At 41.0% G+C, this 22,842-nt stretch overlaps 1 protein-coding gene across 1 annotated transcript in view; it reads left to right on the top strand.

Moving 5' to 3' along the window:
• dpf1 (D4, zinc and double PHD fingers family 1) overlaps positions 1-22,842 on the top strand; it is a 41,764-nt gene that overhangs the window by 5,663 nt on the left and 13,259 nt on the right. The window contains exons 2-8 of the mRNA XM_034114983.1: positions 6,750-6,779; positions 7,786-7,946; positions 9,166-9,273; positions 10,178-10,305; positions 11,516-11,605; positions 12,662-12,740; positions 12,858-12,989. Of these exons, the coding sequence (XP_033970874.1) occupies positions 6,750-6,779; positions 7,786-7,946; positions 9,166-9,273; positions 10,178-10,305; positions 11,516-11,605; positions 12,662-12,740; positions 12,858-12,989 (728 nt within the window). The remainder of the gene's footprint in view (positions 1-6,749; positions 6,780-7,785; positions 7,947-9,165; positions 9,274-10,177; positions 10,306-11,515; positions 11,606-12,661; positions 12,741-12,857; positions 12,990-22,842) is intronic.

Here is a 22,842-nt window from a genome sequence, read left to right as displayed (position 1 = left end):
GACAACGGTGGATGGGACAGGTGTGTGGACCAGGTTTACAGACTTCAGTATAGGCACAAGTGTTTCACAGGCTTAAAGCTAACCCCCACACACACACACACACACACACACACACACACACACACACACACACACACACACACACACACACACACACACACACACAGCTAGAAGCCATAGCTTGGCAGCATTTGCTTAAGTGCAAATCACTCCCATACAATCTGCCCTCAGCCCTCATGAAGCCATTTACATGTGGACTACTTCATTTCCTCCCAGTTTAATCACCTCCTTACACCCAGTTGGAAACCACCGTTGAGATGGAATCCTTTGTTGGTGTTGACGTTTTTTGGAATTGTGGAATCATTTTCATGATTTCCTCATTTTTCTCATCGGCAATGATGTGATTTCCCCTCTAGGGGGAGCCCTCTGTTTCTCTATTGGTTGAGGAACCAGCTAATTGGTACAGCTAATTGCACTGTAACCACAGAAAGCTAACAGTGTGTGTGCGTTTGTGTGTGTTTTGCAACACTGGACTGGGACACAGTATTTGCTGAAGTGCACTGTATGGGACTTGAGGGATCACCCAGAGATTCAGACAATAGCTAACCCAGGGTGGGCCTGGTGGGTGGCTGTGCTTTTTAAGAAGGCTGTATGTCTACCGCCTGTCAGTAGCACAAGTGTTGTTGTGTGTGTGCGCTCCCAGTGATACCAGTTTCTTTAGTGTTTTCTTTCTCTCCCTCCCTGCTGTTTACTTAGCGCAGGCTGAGGTAGACAGCTCTGGATTCACACACACACACACACACACACACACACACACACACACACACACACACACACACACACACACACACACACACACACACACACACACACACACACACACACACACACACACACACACACACACACACACACACACACACACACACACACACACACACGCTCCAGGCACTCTCATTCTCTTTCTTCATCTAATCTTGATTTGGTTTGTGTGTTGGTCTGTGGTTAGAGGTTCATAATATTTTCTATATTGTGTGTGCCTTTGTGCCAGGGTATATGCAGACTTTAAATGGGGGAGCGAGAGAGACAAGGGTATGACAAGCAGCAAAGGTTCTATGCCTAAAATCTATGTATAGTGTATGTGCATTTTTAACTTCATGTACTTGTGCATGACGGACTGTCTATGTGTGTGTATGTGTGCACATGCATGCACATGTACAGGTGTCCTTTGTGTTGTTTTTGTGCCCTTGCACAGTGTGAGTGTCATTTCCGTCATGTCTGCCTGGACTGTTGGTAGTCAGCTCCAGTTTTGTCGGAGAGTTGGCACACTGCCAGTTAATTCCTAAAGCTGCTGGTATTTCTCTCTGTGCGTGTGAGTCTGTGTGCATCCATTAGTGTAAAATATAGCTGTAATGAACCTGAAATAGATGTTGAGGATATTGCAAAAATGGAAATTGGAATTGTAAAATTAGTTTTCATGCACAATGAGGCGTAAACCCACAGTTTGTCGGTGTGTGTGTGTGTGTGTGTGTGTGTGTGTGTGTGTGTGTGTGTGTTCTGAATCAGGTTTCAGCTTACCTTCATCGGCAGTGTGGTTAGATGATGGGCAGCTTGGTTTCTCAGTGCCTCTTCCTGTGGTTTGTTTTTTCAGAAACCACTTGGTCTGTAGGACCTCAGTGGTGTGTTGGAGCTTCGAGAGTTAATCTCCTCATGTGGAAGATAATCTACTCTTTTCTAAATAGTAGCTGAGCCATTCTTTTTTGTATACCTTGAAGAAATAGTTACTTACATTGTTTCTGGGAATAAAATAGAAAGATGTATTGCACTCTCATGTCTGTATGATGAACCTACATTTGTAAAAAGGAGCTGTTTTTCCCTGCTCCTGGTATTTGTGGTAAGCTAAGCTAACAGCTAGTTTCATATTTACCATACAGACAAGAGCGTAGTATTAATGTTCTCATCTGTTACTCAGCAGATAAACTCATATGTGGGTTCCCTACTATGTAAACCAACTAATGTTTTCAGATCTACAATTCACCAGCTAATGCTTAAAGTTAACGTGTTAACATGTTGACAGGACACATAGCTACTGATGAATCTGAGTAAAAAACGTCACATAACAGTTATTATTTTACCATTGGTGTTTATTTTTTAAATCACTCAATTTGTTCCACTTAAGGATAACAAGGGAGTAACAGGATGCTCAATTAAGAATAGGTTTGGTGCTTTGCTTTTTAGTTCATTTTACATACAGTAGCATGCTGGCCAGCAAAATGCGAGATAGCATTGGAGATGATGTTTTCTGATCACGCTCTGTCTGCTGTTGCCACCCCCTCATTGTGGGTTTCAAATCTAAGAGCTGAATTATTTTACAGATTGATGTTGAGAGACAGATTTACTTATTGTCAGCTGAATTAAGGGTTTCATAGTCCAGAAAAACTGCACCTGCAGCACTCTTCAAACGAGAGACGGCTGTGAAGTATGTGTTATTAGTGAGCCATGTCTTTTCACAAGTCACTCTGCTCTGTTACTGCAGAGTTTTTACTTGGTTCAAAGTCTTGGTCTTAGCCTACTTTTTGTCCCTTTCTCTCCTTATGCTGTATTTCTGCCTCTCCTTCAGTGGATGTCACATTCTCATTTCCTCTCCTCTGCCCATCTCATTTCCCCGTCTCTCTTTATTCAGGTGTTTTCTTCAAACTTTCTCTTTGCCTATCTTCCTCTCAGCCTCCACTCGAAGTGCCTCAGCTCTCATCCCGTACAAGCCTCCAAACAGACTAACAGTCATGCAGCTCTCCTATCTCAATATAATGAGATTGGGAGCGCCCAAATTGAAAGAAGCCATTTTCTACAGCTGTCAACTTATTATCGGGAGGGGACCGACTCATTCGCTCAGGGAGTGGAGGAGAGAGGAGGTGATGGAGTGATGGAAGAGAGCAGGTTTGAAGTGAGAGGGGAGAAGTCAAGGGGGGAGGGGGCTCAGGGGTGAGCTGTTTTACATTTTGAAACATTTTTTCCTTCTCTTTGTTAGATTATTTCAGTTTGGTCATTAGTGGAGCCTTGAAGTCCAATTCTTTTATTAGTGCGAATGCTGTTTACAGCATTACACTATAGTTCTTCTTTTCTTTATTTCAACAAAAGGTTTGGTTCTCAATAACTTCAGCATACTTTCAGCTACAGAAACCATTCAAATATCAAAATATTCAGCCTTTTCAGGACATGATGGGAAACTTTCAACTTTTTCAAAATATTTTATACTTTTTGAAATATTCAGCTTTTTAAACTCACTCTTTTTTTAACATGTAACTCAATAGAGTGCCACAGTGACGCGTCCTAAAACCCGGAAGTAAGTTAGCATTTTACCACTTCCGGTTCCTTCGACAAAAACCAATGCAATTTCTCCATAGGATTTTGTAAAATAGCTCGAAATAAGGTCTGTGATTGACACAACTTGAAGAGACAGATCACGTTTTGTTCAGCCGGATAATTTATGATTACTTCCGGGTTTTCGGACGCGTCACTGTGGCACTCTATGGGAGGAACCTTCCTCATTTAGCTACACCGTGCGCCAAATGCTACTCCTTCCACATACATTCAGCTAGAGACTTCATTCAAACTTTTAAATGATCACAAGACATTCAGCTATTGAAATTGTATTCATCTTCATTCTACACTTTTTGAGATATTTAACTTAGTTTGGAGCTTAGTAAAGAGGCCTTCTTCAGATTTTAACATTGGTGTGTATTGCGCCGCTAAGTGCTCTGATCTCAAAACAGAGTGGAGGAGAGCTTGAAATTCGCCCCAAAAAATGTTTTAAAACTGCCATAACTCTCAAACCCTACACTCCTTGGACATCATTTTTCATGAAAAACGTAGGAAAACCTCTCCTACGTTGAAAAATTAAAAATAAATTAAGCAAAAAAATTTAACAAAATGATTAGATTAGGTGCTCAGCACAGAAACAAACACAGACAAACAAACTGGAGTTTAACAGACTGTCTCAGCCTATTCTTTTCTGTCTGATGGAGACTTCATACTGACTTCAACATGTTCCACATAATTATTTTATACATTATTGGTGACATATGGTTTTAGTCAAAAAGTTTGCAGTTAAAATATTCTGCTGCTTTCCCAAGCCTTTTTACTTTCTTTTCTCTTCTCTCTGGCTTTCTAGTTAGAGCGGAGCACGACTCCTGACTTTTCCGTGTGTTTTTATTTTTATTTTGTTTTTTAGATATATCTGTTGTAATTTATTGTCGTTTATTGTGATTGTAGTAATGTGTTTTTATTACATGTACAGCACTTTGGCTCGACCAAAAATCGCTTTTAAATGTGCTATATAAATAAAACCTGATTTGATTTGATTTGATTTGATTTAATACCTTCAGCCTACTTTCAGCTACAGAAACCATTCAACTATTAAATTATTCAGCTATTTCAGGACATTGAGGCTATTCATGTTGTTGTTTATACCTTTTTTAAACCTTTTCTTTTAAATATTAAGCTTCTTCACTATTTTTCCTACTCTTCCAGTTTAACATTTCACTTTCAAGTTTTCAACAAAGTCATTGCAATGCATTTGAGCTGTAACAATTTTGATTCAAATCATTTCACTTTTCTACATTTCTCCGCTAAGTTCAGCAACACACTTACTTGGTTTTTGTTGCTAACTGCAGCTACAGAGACCATTCAAATACAAATATTCAGCTTTTTCTGCATTTTCAGCTAAATTCAGCAACAAATGTACACAGTTTACAGCATTCACACGCATTTTCAGCAGGAAATGCATTTTCTAGTTCATTATGTTCCTCTTAATATTCAAAATCCAGCATGAAGAGCTTTGTGGACATGAGTGTTCATTCTCCCTCCACACAACTATTTACTGCTTTAAAATAGGGGATATATGGTGTTGCTTTTATCCGCAGTGCCTTGTAATGGGTGAGCAGTATCTAACTGGCTGGTTGGATGTATCCTGCTATTTTGTCGACAGGCATCCATTATGCGCTTTGTCATTCCTATACAACAAGGGAGGTCAATGGAACTGCACTTGAGCAAAGTGAAAAGAGCTAAGGAAAGGTTCTGATGACGCACTTCCAACTTAACAATAAAACTCAAAAAAGAAAATTGGTTATATAGCCGAACGCAGGCAGTAAGATGCACAGAAACATCTGAAGCATAAGGCCAACACTAAAAGATTTAAGCACAGCACATATTGACGCCCCAAACAAATTCTTTAATTGTCACTTGTCCAGTAATGGCCCGCAAGGTTGTAGAACTTGTTTAGGAGATAGAATTTGTCCTCATTTTCAATCAGGACGGTCAGCTTTAATCAAGTCCAGTCAATACTTTTGTTTGAGAGGCTTGTTAAAAAGACATCTTTTTAAACAAGATCACTCTGATCAAAGACGATTATGTGCTCTGTTTGTATGTTTTTACAGAGCGCTTCAGTTTGTTGTTGTGACAGATTTCATTAGAAACCTAAGCCGAGGAGGCTTTGGTTTCCTGTTAACGATATCCCAAAAACAACTTCAGTTACATTTGTTCCAAATGTAAGGCTTGGGCCCAGGGACTGATTAGATTTGATGCAGATAACACTAATACACAATCAGTTTCTTTTAACCATTTTGTGCCTGTAAAAGAAAACAATTTTCCTCATTTCTAATATTATAAACAATCCATCAGTATAAATCTTCAATTTTAAAAGATTGCAAAACAGATTTTTACAGCAACGCATTTAATTAAATCATGAAAAACTGTTATTAAACTATTTTGATCACGTTCACCATTCAATTTAATTTCTGGTGATAGAGATTGGAAAAAGCACTTTGTGGATCCACTGAGCTTTGTGAAGTCTCATAAACGTTGTCAAGTGATGTCAATTTAAGTCAGCATCTGTTGGGGCTGAATGCTACAGGTTTGAAAAATGTTCTGGGGTTTGGAACTAGAAAGAAGTAAGATTCCCAGACCTCGATGCCTGATCCTCATTCCTGCGGGATGACCAAGGCTACCATAACACAATAAAATGTACAACTGAACTGTCAGCAATCAAGTTTATTTGTGGGTAGTTTAGGCACAGGGTTTGGACAGGGAAGAAGAACAAAATGTGACGATATCTTTGGTTCTGCTGTTTGATTTGGACCTTTTCCTATTTTTAAACTGTCCATTGAGAGTCTGACAATCGGCTGCACTGTTTTTGTGAGGTTGCTGTTGTCCCAGCACGGTAGTTCTATGCATGCATGTGTGTGTGTGTGTGTGTGTGTGTGTGTGTGTGTGTGTGTGTGTGTGTGTGTGTGTGTGTGTGTGTGTGTGTGTGTGTGTGTGTGTGTGTGTGTGTGTGTGTGTGTGTGTGTGTGTGTGTGTGTGTGTGTGTGTGTGTGTGTGTGTGTGTGTGTGTGTGTGTGTGTGTGTGTGTTTGTGTGTGCGTGTGTATAGTCATAGTTTTGTGTGTCGTGTATCTACCTTCTGTACAGCAGAGTGACCTTGATTCTGCACTCAGCAGGAAGACACTAGAGGAGTGATTAACAGGAAAGAGACAAAGAGATGAAAGAGAAGTGCGAAGAAGGAGGAACATTTACAAAAAAAGTGTAGCAAGACATGAACAGAGTGTGAAAGTTAAACATGCAACAACAACTGAACAGACCGAGAGAGTGAAGGAAAGATTTTGAGAAATACTGTGAAGAGAGAGGAAGTAGTGTGGAGTGGAGGAGTGACTCACCACACATCTATTGTTTTTGTTCTGCTTCTCCCTACAGGCAATCTGGAGGTGCAGTCATCAAGAACAGGTAAGAGGGGGGGAGAGAAATGAGAGGGAGGATGGGGGGGCTGGAGTTGAGGGAGGGAGGAACAAAGACAAGAATATTACACTGAATATTAATCAAACTCTCACTTGTACAGGTGAGAAGACACAGTCCTTGCATTGTCATCGGTGAAGAATGTGTTACTGTACTGCATGTGTGTGTGTGTGACTGTGTGGGGTTTTAACAGTGTGTCAGCTCATCTGCTGTGACCCAGGTTAATAGGACTGCACCATCACGCACGCACACTCAATCACACACACACACACACCAAAACGACCCACGACTGACCGCTCAATGCCCCTTTGGACTTACACACATGCACGTACCCCAAGAGACAACCTCTGTCTCTGTAAAGTGAAGCGAATGCGGAGGTGAATGAATCATAGGTTCTTTCTAATGCTCAACAGGGGGAAACTCCACTGGAAAAAATAAGTCTATGAGAAAAGACTCACTTCTCACTTGATTTATTACCTTAGAAAACATTTGACAAATACATTTATCGGCCAACTCGCTACTTTCAAGTCCTCTTAAGTACAGCATGATGTTAATTTACTAAATTATAGTCCCATTCAGAGTAAAATAGGCAATACAACATGATATGACTTGGGGTGTGGTTACCTTGTGATTGACAGGCCTCCAGATGGAGTTGTATGTGTTATTGTCTCAGAACTTTAACCCTTGCTGTCTGGCATTATAACTTTAACTTCATTCAAACTATGTTTTCAGTTTATAAAAGTATAATTGTAGCATTTTAGCGCTTCCTTCTTGTATCACTTCTGATTCAAAAAATAAATAAATGGCAACAGCCAAACTATGATGAAGATGGTCTAGACACTGAACTCGAGGCTTCAAACCATAGTCTAAATAAAACACAAGCATGCCTTGCTGTTGGCATCCTGTTGTATTCCCTCTTTGTTATTCACCTTTGCTACCTCTGTCTATCCCTCTGCTATTCTCCCTTCACCTCCCCTTCCCCTGTTTTCTCTCTCAGTCTTGGTGAGGAGTTTTATAAGGAGGCCATTGAACACTGTCGCAGCTACAATGCCCGTCTGTGCGCCGAGCGCTCGATGCGTCTCCCCTTCCTGGACTCCCAGACCGGCGTGGCCCAGAGCAACTGCTACATCTGGATGGAGAAGAATCACCGTGGACCAGGTGTGTGTCTCTTTGTGTGTGAGGCTGTGAAGTGTGTTCTTAATATCTTGTCAGAATAAAGTGGCATTTGTTGCTCGCTGAAGCTCTTCATAGCCCTCGTCTTTGTTGGTGTGTTGTGTTCACCAGCTGTTGTGCCACACAAATGATTTTTTCTGCCGTTTGTCCCGTGGCTGACTTCCTTCCTCTGCTCTGCTTGTTTCTGTCTAGTTTTACCTCCTCTCCCCTTTCCCTCATTTCCTCTCCCTCTTTTCCAGGCCTCTTACCTACTTCAACTTTTTTTTTTACTTTCCCCAACGGGTGTTTCCTCATCGCTTTTTCTTTCTCTGTAACATCAGTGTGTTTTGGCATGGAATCAGACACCCCTGTAGGCAATGATACGCCGCTGGCATCAACTATTCCAGAGAGAATGCAGTGTGTGTGTGTGTGTGTGTGTGTGTGTGTGTGTGTGTGTGTGTGTGTGTGTGTGTGTGTGTGTGTGTGTGTGTGTGTGTGTGTGTGTGTGTGTGTGTGTGTGTGTGTGTGTGTGTGTGTGTGTGTGTGTGTGTGTGTGTGTGTGTGTGTGTGTGTGTGTGTGTGTGTGTGTGTGTGTGTGTGTGTGTGTGTGCACACTTGTGCAAGAGCTTTTTCACAAATTTAGTTTGTAGTTTTTGCCTGGTGTCTGTCATTACAAATACTTTTGTTTGTTACTTCATTCGTTTTCATCTTTAATATGTTCTAAACAATGAAGTTTTGTTGATTTTTTTTTATAGCTGAGTATTCTCCAAAACCATCCAAAAATTGGTTGTACTTGAAAACACAATCACACATTTTTGTTATGAAAACATTTACAGCACCAGAACAGACAATCTTTTGCACCACAGTCATGAGAGTCCAGACTTAAAGCAATCAACAACTATTAGATATATTAAGGTCAAATGTTGTCCAATTTTGATTTTGCACTGACCAAAATGTCTGGACAACTATTAGATGCACTTCATTGTTATTAGTTTCAGAATGGTTCCTCTGAGGATAAATTATGATAACATTGGTGAATAAATACCTGAAAACTACTAACTCTGTTAGCATTAGGCTCAAAGCTATTCTGTGCCTTAAGTAGATGCACTTGAGGCTAATAATAGCACACCTAACTGTCTATATTTATTTTTGTTCATGCATGAATTAATGTATGAACCATGACAGTTTGTCCTATAACCGAGCTGTGTGTTCCTCTGTGTTTCAGGTCACGCTCCAGGTCAGTTGTATACATATCCCGCTCGCTGCTGGCGCAAGAAGAGACGGCTAAACATCCTGGAGGACCCGCGGCTCGTACCGATCGAGTTCAAGATCGGTAATTAAAGATTTTGATATATGTGTATTTTTAAGATCTGTGTATACACCAGGTCCATTTTGCCGATTGTACAATTGTTCTGGCAAAGTCAGCATTTGTTCCACATTTTCTGTCAGTATTCCAAACAGCATGCTGTATATTCCGTATCCTATTATTCAAGTTATATTTTTTCAGAAACCTTCAGTAATTTGGTGCTAATTGTAAACCTGGGGATTGGTCTTGTTTATTTAAAGTGGGATTTAAACTAAAGTTCTTAGGATTTGAGCAATGTTTGGCTGCAAACCATGATTTCATAAGAACTAGCCCATAAGAGAAGTTTGGTTTAGATGTATTTTGCTCCTCTAATTTCAAGAAGACAGAATATGTCACAAACTTCCCTTTACGACCACATTTAGCACTTAATAGTGTTTGCTATGTCTATAAAAGAACGTTTTATGTGTAGTCATCATTTCTAGTTAAACTCAAATTAAATTATCATATGCTGCTTATTTACTGACACTCAGGTTGTTATATAAATAGACACCATCTATAAATACAGTTGACACTTTGCACGAGCAAAACCCAGTGATATTTGAGACAAATGGCAGATAGACTCAGCCAGGGGCGGACTGGGACTAAAAATCTGCCCGGGACTCTCGACCGGCCCACTTCGGTCCCACTAGTAAATTGTCAAGGGGGGGGGGTGCTAGTGACTTATCCGACCGGCCCACATCGGTACCGGCCCACATCCCGATGGCCAGTCCGCCACTGGACTCAGCATCTGTACACTGCCGAAGCTGAAGTCGTTGTGCCATCACAAACTAGATAAATTCTGTTTCCTCGGGGCACTGTCAGCTCAACTGAGCATGTCAGCATGAATGTGAGATCTCTGCTGTTTTCTGATTGTAATTGTCTCATCCTCCAGACTACGAGGCTTCTCTAAAGAAGGAGGGGGGTATACCAGATGGTCCCGTGTTGGAGTCGCTGCTCGCCGGGGAAACCCTGGACAAGAAGGTAGAAACCAAGGAAGAAGAGCCAATGAGCGAGTGTCAGGTGAGACTCTCGTTTCTCTTTCTTCCCCCTCTCACCTTCTCTCTTCCTCTCCTCCGTACTTTGTTGTTCTTTGTCATGTTCTTATGTGTCTCCAACTATCTGTCTGTTTTACCCTCTGTGTTGATGTCTGTCTCTGCCTTTGTCTCTTTTGGAGAGTGTGTTTGGCGGTGACACAGGCTCTGACAACTCCCAGGCACAGTGTGTGTGTGTGCCTGAATGTTATTGTGTTGCACTGCAGTCCATTTTGGGGTTTTACCGGGATTTCGTTTAAGTATTTTACAGGCAAACAGCTATTGTGTGGATTTTTTGTCAATCCATCTCTTTGCGTTTTAAGCAGCATGTGGCACTTTTAGGTAACTTCTGATCAAAAAGTTCACTCTGGCTGAACTATTTCACTAGTCTGAGGCAGTTTCTCTTCAGATGGACAGCTAATCAATCAGCAGTTGAGTGAATGGCCCTGAAAGTGGGCCTATGAGAGATTGAGAAGTTTTAAGGGCCTTAAATCCACGGCTTTCCATGACTCCAGCGCAGCTTGGGGCTTTCCTAGGCAGGCATTACTTCCATGCTGCCCAATCATAGCTCCATGTGCACTCTTAACTCTCCCCTTATTACTTTTGACTCAGTTTCACAGATGATATTGTTATGTATTCTGTTCTCTTTGCAATAAGCACAATTGCATGATGTTACGTTTATTTCTCATAAGGATAGTAGATGGCCGTGGTCTGTTCCATAAATAAGATTTACAGTGTTGCAGTATGGGATTCAGTGGTTTTACATCTTGACCAACATTAGGGATTAAAAATCAGGATATCTTGGCTCTTGTTGCGTAATTATTTTTCTTAATGAACCTCTTGTGAGCCCCTCCACTTTTTAAAGTGCGATACTAAAGTGCACAGTGTACCCTTTTAATTAAAGAAGTCTTAAAATTAATCGTTTATTGCAATGAAATGGTGACACATTTGGCTATATTTAGTGGTAATCGTTAATGGTTACGGTTGTTTCCTGCACAGGCATTATGAGAATACTTTCAAAATCAGCTGGAAGTGTGCAATTTCCTGCAATTTCATGACCACCCATGGTTCAATGTGGAGCAGAGCAGAAGCAAGAGGGGAAAGGCAAAAAAAGAGAGGAAAAGTTAAGGTAAAAAAGTAAAGGAAAATAACTAACCTCTCTGACAGTCCATCTGTCTCTCTCTCTCTCTCATTTGTAGAAGCTGCTGGTCGGGGATTTCCCTCATGATTTGGAGGTGGATGAGATGGAGGAAGACGTTCCTAAACGCAAGAACCGTACCAAAGCACGGGTGAGAAATGAATGACATTTCATGATTATTCTCTACTTTTCCTGCTCAATTTATACTGAGTATACAAGCCATAAAACAATTTGTTTTGATGTCGTTGTAGAAAAAGTGAAGCTAGGGAAACACAAGTCAGTCTCCAGCAAAAGCTCAAAGTCTTGCCTGTCCGACACAGAGAATAAGGACTTTTTATTTCTATTACACTGGAAAAAGTTCCTCTTAATTAGACTTAAATGGAATCTGCTGTATTTGCACAAGCATAGTAGAAGACGCCTATGTTTCGGTGTCAAATGAATATTAAAAGGATTAAATTATAACTAACATTCCAATATTAACATAAATAAATTGTACTAAATTAATCTTCAGAATTAGCATTTTGTTCTCAGTACTGGTCTTTGAGGGTTATGATTTAATTAATTGTATCTCATATTGAGTTTGACTGAAGAAGAAAATGTCACAAACCACAAGTTTTTACAGAGAAAAAATGCAATTGGATCCAGAGATTTAATCATGCTGAGACAACCGTTTTTTTTTTACAACTTTGATTAGATCAGACAGGTTCTTTTCCCACTCTTTTTGGGCATCACATGGGAAGATAATCAAGTGTTAACAATGTATTCTGAAAATCATCACACACACACATGCTCACACACAGACACCAGGGTTGCTAATTGGAGCTGTTGCTCCCCTGCTAGGTGTCATCAGCCCCCTCCTGCTGGAAGTGGAGCTTTACACTGAGAGCAGATGATTAGAATACAAATGTGTGTGTGTGTGTGTGTGTGTGTGTGTGTGTGTGTGTGTGTGTGTGTGTGTGTGTGTGTGTGTGTGTGTGTGTGTGTGTGTGTGTGTGTGTGTGTGTGTGTGTGTGTGTGTGTGTGTGTGTGTGTGTGTGTGTGTGTGTGTGTGTGTGTGTGTGTGTGTGTAATGTGCTGTTACGCTCTTTTTATTCTGTGTGGAACTGTGGAAGTTCAAACTTTTTGTTTTCAATCCAATGTGTGATTCTGCATGTGTTTTTCTGAGTTTTTACAAGTGTGTGTGTGTTTGTGTGTGTGGTTTCTGCAGGCCTGCGGTGTCGGGGGAATGAGGAAGAGACAAGAGCCGGCTGCCATTGAAGATAGAGACAAGCCTTACGTCTGTGACAGTGAGCGTTACAACTTTATTTCTTTATTGTTTCTTCACTGCTTTTCCTTAGACAGACTTACACAGACAGAAAACTAATTGTATATACTGTGTGTGTGTCTGTCTGTGTGTGTTACAGTCTGTGGAAAGCGCTATAAAAATCGCCCAGGGCTGAGTTACCATTATACTCACACACACCTGGCAGATGAGGAGGGCGAAGAAGACTCGGAGCGACACACACTACCCTTCCAGCGCAAGAACAACCACAAGCGTAAGTCTGTCAAATATCCAATATTTACTTTATGTGTGCTTTGGTTACAGCAGTTTCAAAGTCATTCCAACATATCGTACAAGAATAGGTTGGGTTTACTATCGATTACTGACCAAAACACAATCTTATGAAGGACAAATGCATACTCTTGTCATTCAAATGAGTGCTCAAAAATGAACAAAACACTCAGTCAGAAGAAAACACGGGACAAAAAAAACACACTGAGAGAAACAGAAGCTAAGAAATGTACTACTGTGGATGAGGGCAGCGGCAAAACATATTTTGAACACCTACAAGAGGGCCAAATGCAATAATACATACTGCATTATTACAGCCTAACCTTGCCGTTAGACTGCCCTTTCCGTTAGCGAACTAAGGCCATTAACAATGCTGCCTTTAAAGCCACTGGACAGTAATTTCACCTTGCTAGGGTTGCTAGTCTCTCGCTGCCTTGCATGATTTGTTTGTGTTATTCTATGACTTTGGTGATTACAAACTAACTCTCACTAACAAAAGTCACGCAATAACATAATCAAACCAACAAATTGAGGCAGCAGTGACCGGCAAATCCCGATTTAACTGAGGTATCTGTTTTTGTCAAAGGTGGCTGTGAAGAGAGCATAGATAATGGCTTCCTTTTGGAGAGAAACGTCTAAATGTAGCATCAATTTAAACTGATATTTAATGATTTTAGTTGAGACTTTTTTTTAGGTGACTAAAAATATGTTTTGCTGCTGCCCAGTCCACAACCGTATTATTTTCTGTTTCTTCTTACTGAGGACTTTCTTCGATAGGTACTACACTGTCTATGGAAAATAACCTTATTCAACCCCACTCTAAAAAACAACAACATTCCCTTTAATAATCAGAATATTATCAGGAACTATTGATCGTCCTGGAGTCCTCCTGCATTATAGACAGATACAGTGCTGACTGGGCCTATTCCAAAGTGTGTACTTGTGTGGATAAAAGATACGATTTCTCCCAGTGGAGTGCTGAGTTTAGCTGACTTCTTCAGCTCTCACTTACTCCCTTTTCAGCCTGACGCAGTGACGCAGGTTAAAACTCTGCTCAAAATGGGTCAACAAGATCTATCCCACTTTCCAACATAACTCTTGACCTGTGGTAAACAATGGTCAAATGCCGGCTTTGGTCAACAGGCTAAAAAACGAAAAATGAGTGATAAAAAGTAATTAGTTAATGTCCTAATGCAATTTTGTGTATTTCTATTGATTCGGCAATGTGTTTATGCAGATACAGTTGCATGAGGAAGTGTCAACAAGAATTTACCCGAATATTAATGTGGACAAACAAGGCTTAAACAAGCATCTTATGCTTCCTGTATTCAAATTTGTTTTACTAATTTAGACACTAATTGTCACACTTCTGCTTTTTGATCCATGTTGATAGCTAGAATATGCCCTAAGGCTAAGCCCAAGGGTAATTTTATATTCTATATATAGTATTTTTATTTTAACAATGTTGCATTTAACCTTTCGCTCTAAGGGCTGCTGTAGCCCAGAGCTAAAGTCACTGTCAGACCTCCATTGTTAAACTAACAGGAACAAATATAGACCATAGGTATTCAACAGGGGGTCCTCAGAATTACTGCAGCTGGGCACCATATGTTTGTTGGATAATGAAAACAATATTATTATTTAATTTTCTAAGTAGGCTATTGTTGCATCATTAAAAAAAACTAAAAAGACGCGCTTCACATTATTATAGACCCATTTAAATATGCTACTCAATTGCAAAGATTCCTTATTTAAACATTAGCATTGATAATAATACAAAGAAAGGGTTGAAAATAGATTTACATGCGGTAGAAGAACAGGTGATGGCGGCAAGCATACTTTATAGTAAAATACTAAATGTAAAGGAATTAGTCAGAAAACCTTTACAAATAACACTTTAGACAGTTTCACCATCTGCTGCAAAGACACATCATCTCAATGAGGGAACAAAAAGCTCTTCAATCAAAACTCATCGGCTATAAATAACTGTCAGAGAAAAAACACCAGTCACACACTCTGGGAAATTACCATCACACTCTTCTACTGTATGTTCAACTTACAGCTCACAGTATCGCTGCTGCTATCAACGGCTTAATGACTGTCCATTAATGCACTGGCTCAGAATATCATGTGGTAGTAATGAAGACCCATGGTATTATTGCTAATGTCTTTTTTTCAGACGGGGCAGGCATTTGCATAAAGGCAGGGGCACAGATGCTTCTGGAATGGAGTGGCACTTCATATCTTAATACCATTAAACTATTCATAAGCAATGCTAGCATTAGCTTTATGAAAGGCAACATTAGCTTGCTCCAGACTGAAATAGCTATAACATAGATTTTAATGAAATTCTGTACAGCCATTCATTGTCCTCAGAATGTAAGTCCTAATGACCATTTATTGCCATCATAAAGTTCCAATTTATGGTTTTGAGTTAAATGTCTTCACAACTGTTGGTTTGGCTTTGCTGGATGAACTGGAATACAATTTTGTACAAAAGTTAAACTCCCAAATGTGTTTTTATTTTCAAAACGTTTCTCGACAAATACTGATAACATGAATGACATTCTGATCAACCTCAGCAGCACTTTCTGTTTATTGCTAATTAGCAGAAGAAAGCATGGTACATCATCTCAATGAAGGAACAAACAGCTTCAATCATCGCTCATCAGTTCTAAATCAGCGTCAGCGAATAAACACTCTCGGAAATTACCATTACACTCTACATTTATAATTCAGATGTATACATGTATGCTTCACAGAGTTGCTAGCATAGCATTACACTCTTTAATAAATCTTTATCATGGATGATTACTTAATGCAGTATAGGCACTGTCATAGGAAGTTTCCCATTAGTTTAGCTCATCCTAAGAGCACATTCAGTTTCAATATATTTGTTGTGCGTACTAAATCAAGCCAGGCAGAGAGTAAGGCTATTGAAAATGGGATGTAGCATGTTCGATTTTCATCCAGGAGACATTTTTGTTTGTCTTTTTATGAAAGTGCATCCTTTCTGTAGCGTTAACATGTTTCTGTTCCTTAAACCTAACCACACTTTTAACATCTTCACCTGACTTTAAAGATACTGCAATCGCCGTGTGCAGCTATTGAAGAAAGCAGAAAACATTTGCATTCAATGTGATCATCCAACAATGACATTCTCTGGCGATGGGGTTTAAAGGTCCCACAAGGTGCATTAAGAACACCATCTTCTTTAGAAGGATAGGAACAATCTGCAGAGCTATTATTTCATACAAGTTAAACATTTTTAGGTTTAGCTTTCGTTTATTGATGATGGCTCCATTCCAATGGGTGCTCCAATAAGCATATATCAACCATGTCTTGGCACTACAAGGAACAATTTAATGGAATGTGTCCACTGTAATTGTTATTACTTATACCTGCGATGGGGAAGTTATTATGACCATCATGAAAAATGTCTCATGTACATCTGGCTCAGGGACATTTACTCTCACTCAATTTTTTGTCACATCATTCCCTCTGGGACTTTTGGCTCTTATTTAATAAGATGAACTGCAGGACGTAAGAGTTATTGGGTTTTGGCCATCTTCCTAAAGCTGTAAAAGGGCCAACTGCGAAATCTGATTCATTTAAATGGTAGAGCACAATTGTCCAAAACCACATGTGCAGTAAAAAGTATTAAATGGGAGTGTACACTGTACATAACAGCACTGCGCGCCTCCTGAGAATGCACTTAGCGCTAGGCGGCAAAGGATCTGCTGAATCTATCTAGGGTATCATAAGAAAGCAATAAATGTCAGTGAACAACAAGTAAAGCAAATATTTAGGTTTCTATTGAAGAGGTCATGAATCAACCCTCAAACCTCCCCTCCTGTCAGCGGCAGCATCCACACTAACCAAATTGCTTGTCGTCTTTGTTTCTTGTGGCTATTTATTTTCACCCTCAGGGCCACTTTTCTATCAGTGTGTGGTTTTGGTCTCGTGTTTTCTTCTGTCTGCGTGTTCTGTTAATTTCTGAGCACTTATTTGAAGGACAATACCAGGCATTTATCCTGCAGGAGATTGTGTTTTGGTCAGTAATCGTTAGTAAAATGGCTACAGTTATTCTCACAAAAAAACAAAAAAATTGCTGTTGACATTTGAAAAGGGAGCGCAGACAATTCCTCCACTCCTTTTATTCTTCACAGTCTTAAAACAAGCAATTTGTTCAGAATAGAGTGCAGATAAACACTCAAAAAACATACATATCCACATTATCTGTGTTTGCTGCACTACAACAATGTCCACACTGAAACTATGCTGCCTGTCAGTTAATTGGCAGTGTGTGGTTTTAAATTGGACCGTACAACGATAAGTCTAGCCCGGTTTGTTTGTGTGTGTGTGTGTGTGTGTGTGTGTGTGTATTTGTGTGTCTGTGGCCATGCTGCAGTCTTAGGTCTTTCCAGTGGAGGAGAGCAAGAGAGACAGCATTTGAATCGTTTAATATCCCCCATCACTCCCTCCCAAACAGTCAGTAATCACACACACACACATACACACACACACACGCACACACACACACACACACAGCCCCAGAAAATGCAATCTTCTCTGCTGAAATGAAAAAGGGAGCTTAGCCTTTTGGCTTGGCATGTATGTGTGTGTGTATCCACATGCACATGCATTTGCAAGGCACTGTGAGTGTGTTCATATGTGTGAGTGTGCATAAATTAATGTGTGTGTACACCATTATAGCTTTCCCCAATTTGCTGAGTGTCATGGAGGAGACTCCACCACCCTCCACCCGTTGCCACATATGTAATAATATTAACATAGGGCCCCGGAATGAGAGCAACCCTGCATGCATAATTCATGGTAACTTCTGCCTCAAAAAGCTGTCTAGACGCTATAGTATGTACATATACATCCACAACACAAGTGTGAGCTGAAACCTATCACCCCAACTACGAAACTCCATCTTTCCTGAACCTTATCCAGCTCCCTTCTCTCTCCCTGTTTTTCCATCAGTGTGATAAATGAGAGATTATTCCACCAGGAGATGAGATTTTCCTTCCCTCTCTTTCACTCCGTCCATCTTTCACCACTGCCCTCTTCTGCGTTAGCTCTGCATCCTCAGCTAACCCTCCTCTCCCATCCCTCTCCGCTTCTCTTCTCTCCTGCTTTGCCTCATCAATCATCCAGCTTTGGGTTTCCCTTTCATTTATTTTTTGTTTAGAGTCTGCACTCCCTCTGATCATCACCACCAGAATCAACCCCCAATACTAAACCTCCCCATATACCCAGAGCCCAGCTGATATACTATTTACTTAAAAAGAGCAGTGCCATTAAAATTCATGACTGCGCCACATACTATGTTTTTTTTACTCTCTTCCAAACAGAAGGTTGGAGGTGGAGAGGGAAGGCAGGAGGGAGAGTTGGATATGGGGTGGGGGCTCCTTTGGCATTGATGTGATGGTGGGAGGGATGGGGGGAAATGAAGAAGAGGAGGAGGAGGAGAAGTGGATGAATAAGGGGGATGTTTACTTTAGAGGTCGGCCCTGCAGTGTCCACCTGAAAATTGGTTTTGTTGGTATGGAGAGAAAAAGAGAGAAAAGGGGTAAGTTGAGGTAAAGGTAAATGAGATCGAAAGAGAGGGAAATAATGAAATAGCAGTGACAAGATAAATAGATCGCAACAAGGACACAAACTGAGAGAAAAGCTCTGAATGAATGACAGAAAAAAGAGAAAGAGGGAGAGTGGCAGAGGGAAAGTGAGAGGGGGAATGGAGGGTGGGGGATGTCATTAAATCCCCCCTCTCAAATCAGAACTGAGATTCAGAGGCCACTTTATCTGGACGGACAGACGGTCCTACAGTGTGGAGCAGCAGGGACGCTCCGAGTGTGTGTGCTTGTATGTGTGTGTTAAAAAAATGCCCACACTACACACATGTATGTGCATTTCTTTTGGTGTGTGTGTCTGTTTGTGCCATTGAGCTGTGTGAATGCGCTGTATTGGCAATCATGCCCAACTTTGAGTGTGTATGTGTGTGTGTGACATGTAATTGAGCCCTTTGAAGGTCAGCGTCCCTCTGTTCCTACCCACCATTGTTGGTTGTTGTGTTTTTTTTTTTCCCTCTCCAGTTTTTTGCCTTGTGTCACAAAATGGCCTCCATGTCCTCCTCCCGCTGTCTGCAGACAGAGTAGTGAAGGACACATTTTGATCAACCAACATCAATATAAAACAACGCTGAGAATATAAAATGGCCTCTCCTCCGTGTCTATTGTCACTCCATTCGCGCACCACTGCCTCCAGTTTTCTCCCTCTCTACATCTAATTGTCTTTCTCTTGATTTGAAGTGTGGTAAGATTTCACATCTTTTGTTTATTGCCTTATTGCATTGTCATTGAAGCAGTGTCACTGGGAAGATACAGATATCTTTCTATACTGCGGATTTCTTTGTCATCTAAATGGGTCTTTGAAAATGTCACGTCTCTTCATCTAATGCTATCTGCCACCCAAACTTTCCAAACCACCAATTCGGCAGGGATTTTTGAGGAAAAAGTAATGCATTTTAAATTGGTTTGTGTGATATATTGTTGAACGCAAGTCGACTTATTTAAATGCTCTGATGATTTTTTTGCTCCATACTTGCTCTGAAATGTATTATTAAAAATCAAATTCAAAGTATGATGAAAGTCAAAGCTGGCAAAATTGCACAAAATGTACACACTTATCGAGCCCTCTTTTTACACTTGTTGGATGGTGTGTGCACATAAATGAAGTTTTATGTATTTAATTGTATTTTTTTTGTCTTCTCGTGCAAAATACCACATTTTTGGTTGATTCTATGTTCATTTATGTCATATTTATTCCACATTAAGACAGCACATTTGCGAGTAGAGAGCATCAGAGCTTTCTTTCGGATGTCTTCTGAACTTTTCCTGTACACCGGCATTCCTCCAAAGCTTTTGATTGGTTGATTGTTGCCGCTGCTGCACGGCACAGGAAAGGAAGGGAGAATCGGCTGTTGCCTAGCAATCTGGTTGCCATAGATACCGCCAGGGCTCCCTCCTAAAGAGTACACTGTTATGTACATTGAAAAGAGAGAAAGAGAAAGAGAGGTATGGAGAGAAAAGAAAAGGGAGGAAGAGAGGAGACGGAAAGAGTGAAGAATAATGGAGGAAGTTAAACTATAGGAGAGAGATGGAGGTGAGTGTGCACAGAGGAGTTCATTAGGTATAACATAAGGAATAGCATGATGGAGAGAACACAGACAAAGGCAGAAGCAGAGCGAAAAGCAGAGAGTTATTCCAACACAAAAAATCTCTTCATGATTCATCATATAGATTCCCCCAGACGGTTGGAGTGGTGAAGGCAGAGTAATATCGGAGTCTGCTTCATTTGGTATTCTGTCTTAACATGTGGTGCTGAGGCTTGCTGGCTGGTTGTTTTGTGTTACTCGCTCATCTTGGCTATGTTTGGATAAGCTCCAACAGCACCACAAGCCTCCCATGCACCACCAATACCACTCCACACCCCAAATCCACCCTCATCCTCCATCCATCTCTGTCTGTCTACTTGTTATCTGTTTTAACGTCTGTGACTTTAAAACCCAGAGAGGAGAAGTGGACATGAAAATGCAACAGTTTCATTGATGCCGGATTCATTAAAAAAATGACTCCAAAAGACATATGTGAAAACACAGATTACAATGCCAACCTTGGGGAACATCCTCTTGTGCACAAAATGATCCCTCTTACAATTGAGGTTTGTTTGAAAAGAATGCTAATTAGTGGTTAGCACAAGCAGCGATAGCCACCGCATGACTGAACACACAAAGGAAACCGCACCACCTACGGAAACTCAAACTCCCCATTTCAGTTGAAAGTGCCCAAACGATCTCATGCCGATTTCCACTCAAAACATTTTTTTGCAAAATGTTCCTTTTTATGCTCTTTTTCGGCCACCTAGTAATTTTGAACATGTGACGGTATATGGCTGACACATTGTGGGTCGATTTGGCACAATTCAAACAGGATTTCACAGTCACATTCTCAGCCGGTTCTCTCAATGAAACAAGCTAGGATTCATTATTTGCATTTTGACTCCTCATTGACATGGACACTATCTCACATTGGCTGATTTTAAGTGTGTGCAAAGTATGCTTACACATAGGAGTAGGCTGTGTGTGATTCTTTTTAAATGCATTGAATCTGGGGGAGTAAGTGTGTGTGTGTGTGTGTGTGTGTGTGTGTGTGTGTGTGTGTGTGTGTGTGTGTGTGTGTGTGTGTGTGTGCTGTGTGTTGGCTTACATGTCCATTGGCTAAATGTGCACATATCTGCAGAGCCTGACGTGCTGTGTGTGTGTGTGTGTGTGTGTGTGTGTGTGTGTGTGTGTGTGTGAGTGTGTGTGTGTGTCTCTCTCTGTTTCTGCGGGTCAGTGTGATTACAAAGCAGCCATAGATCAAGTTTTATTATGCACCAAAACTGCCTCTGTCCTCTTTACTTTGCAATGTCATCCCAGCACACAGGCTCACATTACACACACACACACACACACACACACACACACACACACACACACACACACACACACACACACACACACACACACACACACACACACACACACACACACACACACACACACACACACACACACACATACACACACATGCATCCAGACCCACAATGCACTGGGAGTTACGCAACCTGCTGACTGGACATGAGTGAAAGTAGTACTTGTGTGTGTGTATGTGTGTAAGGGTAAGGGGTGGGGTAGGGTAGGCTTTGAGTGTGCAGGGATGGAAAAGGAGCAGAAATGGGGGAAAATAGAGCATAGCTGTGTTGCAGGCATTCGTGTGACAACAGATATATTGCAGGAAAGTGTTCAAATTTCCTCTTTGAGAGTAAGGAAGAGGATAGGAAAAAAAATCTGAACCAAATAAGGAAAAAGAAGTGAAAAGATGAAGCACAATGAAGCGCAGAGAAGAGATCGAATCAGAGGCAGAGAGAGCAGCAGCAATAATGAGAACGCATGAAAGTGCAAAGAGGAAGAGGATGGGAGAAAGAGTGAGAGGAGGAAGATGGAGAGAGAGAGAGAGGGAGAGAGAGAGAGAAAGAGAGAGAGAAAGGAAGCTGGTGACTTTTCATCTGTGACTGACGGTTTCCATCTGACTGCATCTCTGTCTCCTTGTCTGCATAAAAAAATCCTGAAGATGTTTCCTTGAGCATTTGGGCTTTTGTGTCTGTGTGAATGTACATGTATGTGTTAACTATACGTCTTTCTCCTCTCTTGTTTAAATATAATTCAATTTGTCAAACTGTAATTATGTGTGTGAGTGTGGCTGGACGAGGGTTACAGGGACTCTCATTCATCACGTTAAAGAGAGCAAGTGGGGGATGGGACTAAAACTGGATAGCAAAAGTTATTATGCAAAGGCATGGCTGTAAATCTTTGAGTGTATGTGTGTGTGTGTGTGTGTGTGTGTGTGTGTGTGTGTGTGTGTGTGTGTGTGTGTGTGTGTGTGTGGGTGTGCACTCTAGGCTACTGTATGTGTGTGGTTGTGGGTGTTTTCATCTGTGTGTGTGTGAGTGTGTGTGTATGTGTGTGAGTGTGTGTGCTCTCATTGTGTGTGTGTGTGTGTGTGTGTGTGTGTGTGTGTGTGTGTGTGTGTGTGTGTGTGTGTGTGTGTGTGTGTGTGTGTGTGTGTGTGTGTGTGTGTGTGTGTGTGTGTGTGTGTGTGTGTGTGTGTGTGTGTGTGTGTGTGTGACTCCTGAGAGGCTCTCCTCATTAAGCAGTGAGGCGACAGGAGTGCAGAGTGTGTGTTTTCACACACCGCTGCTCCGATACAACGGGAGCCACTTTTTTTATT

The sequence above is a fragment of the Trematomus bernacchii genome, unplaced genomic scaffold (genome assembly GCF_902827165.1).
Source record: "Trematomus bernacchii unplaced genomic scaffold, fTreBer1.1, whole genome shotgun sequence".
Lineage (NCBI taxonomy): Eukaryota > Metazoa > Chordata > Actinopteri > Perciformes > Nototheniidae > Trematomus > Trematomus bernacchii.
This window is presented reverse-complemented; position numbering and strand designations above follow the sequence as displayed.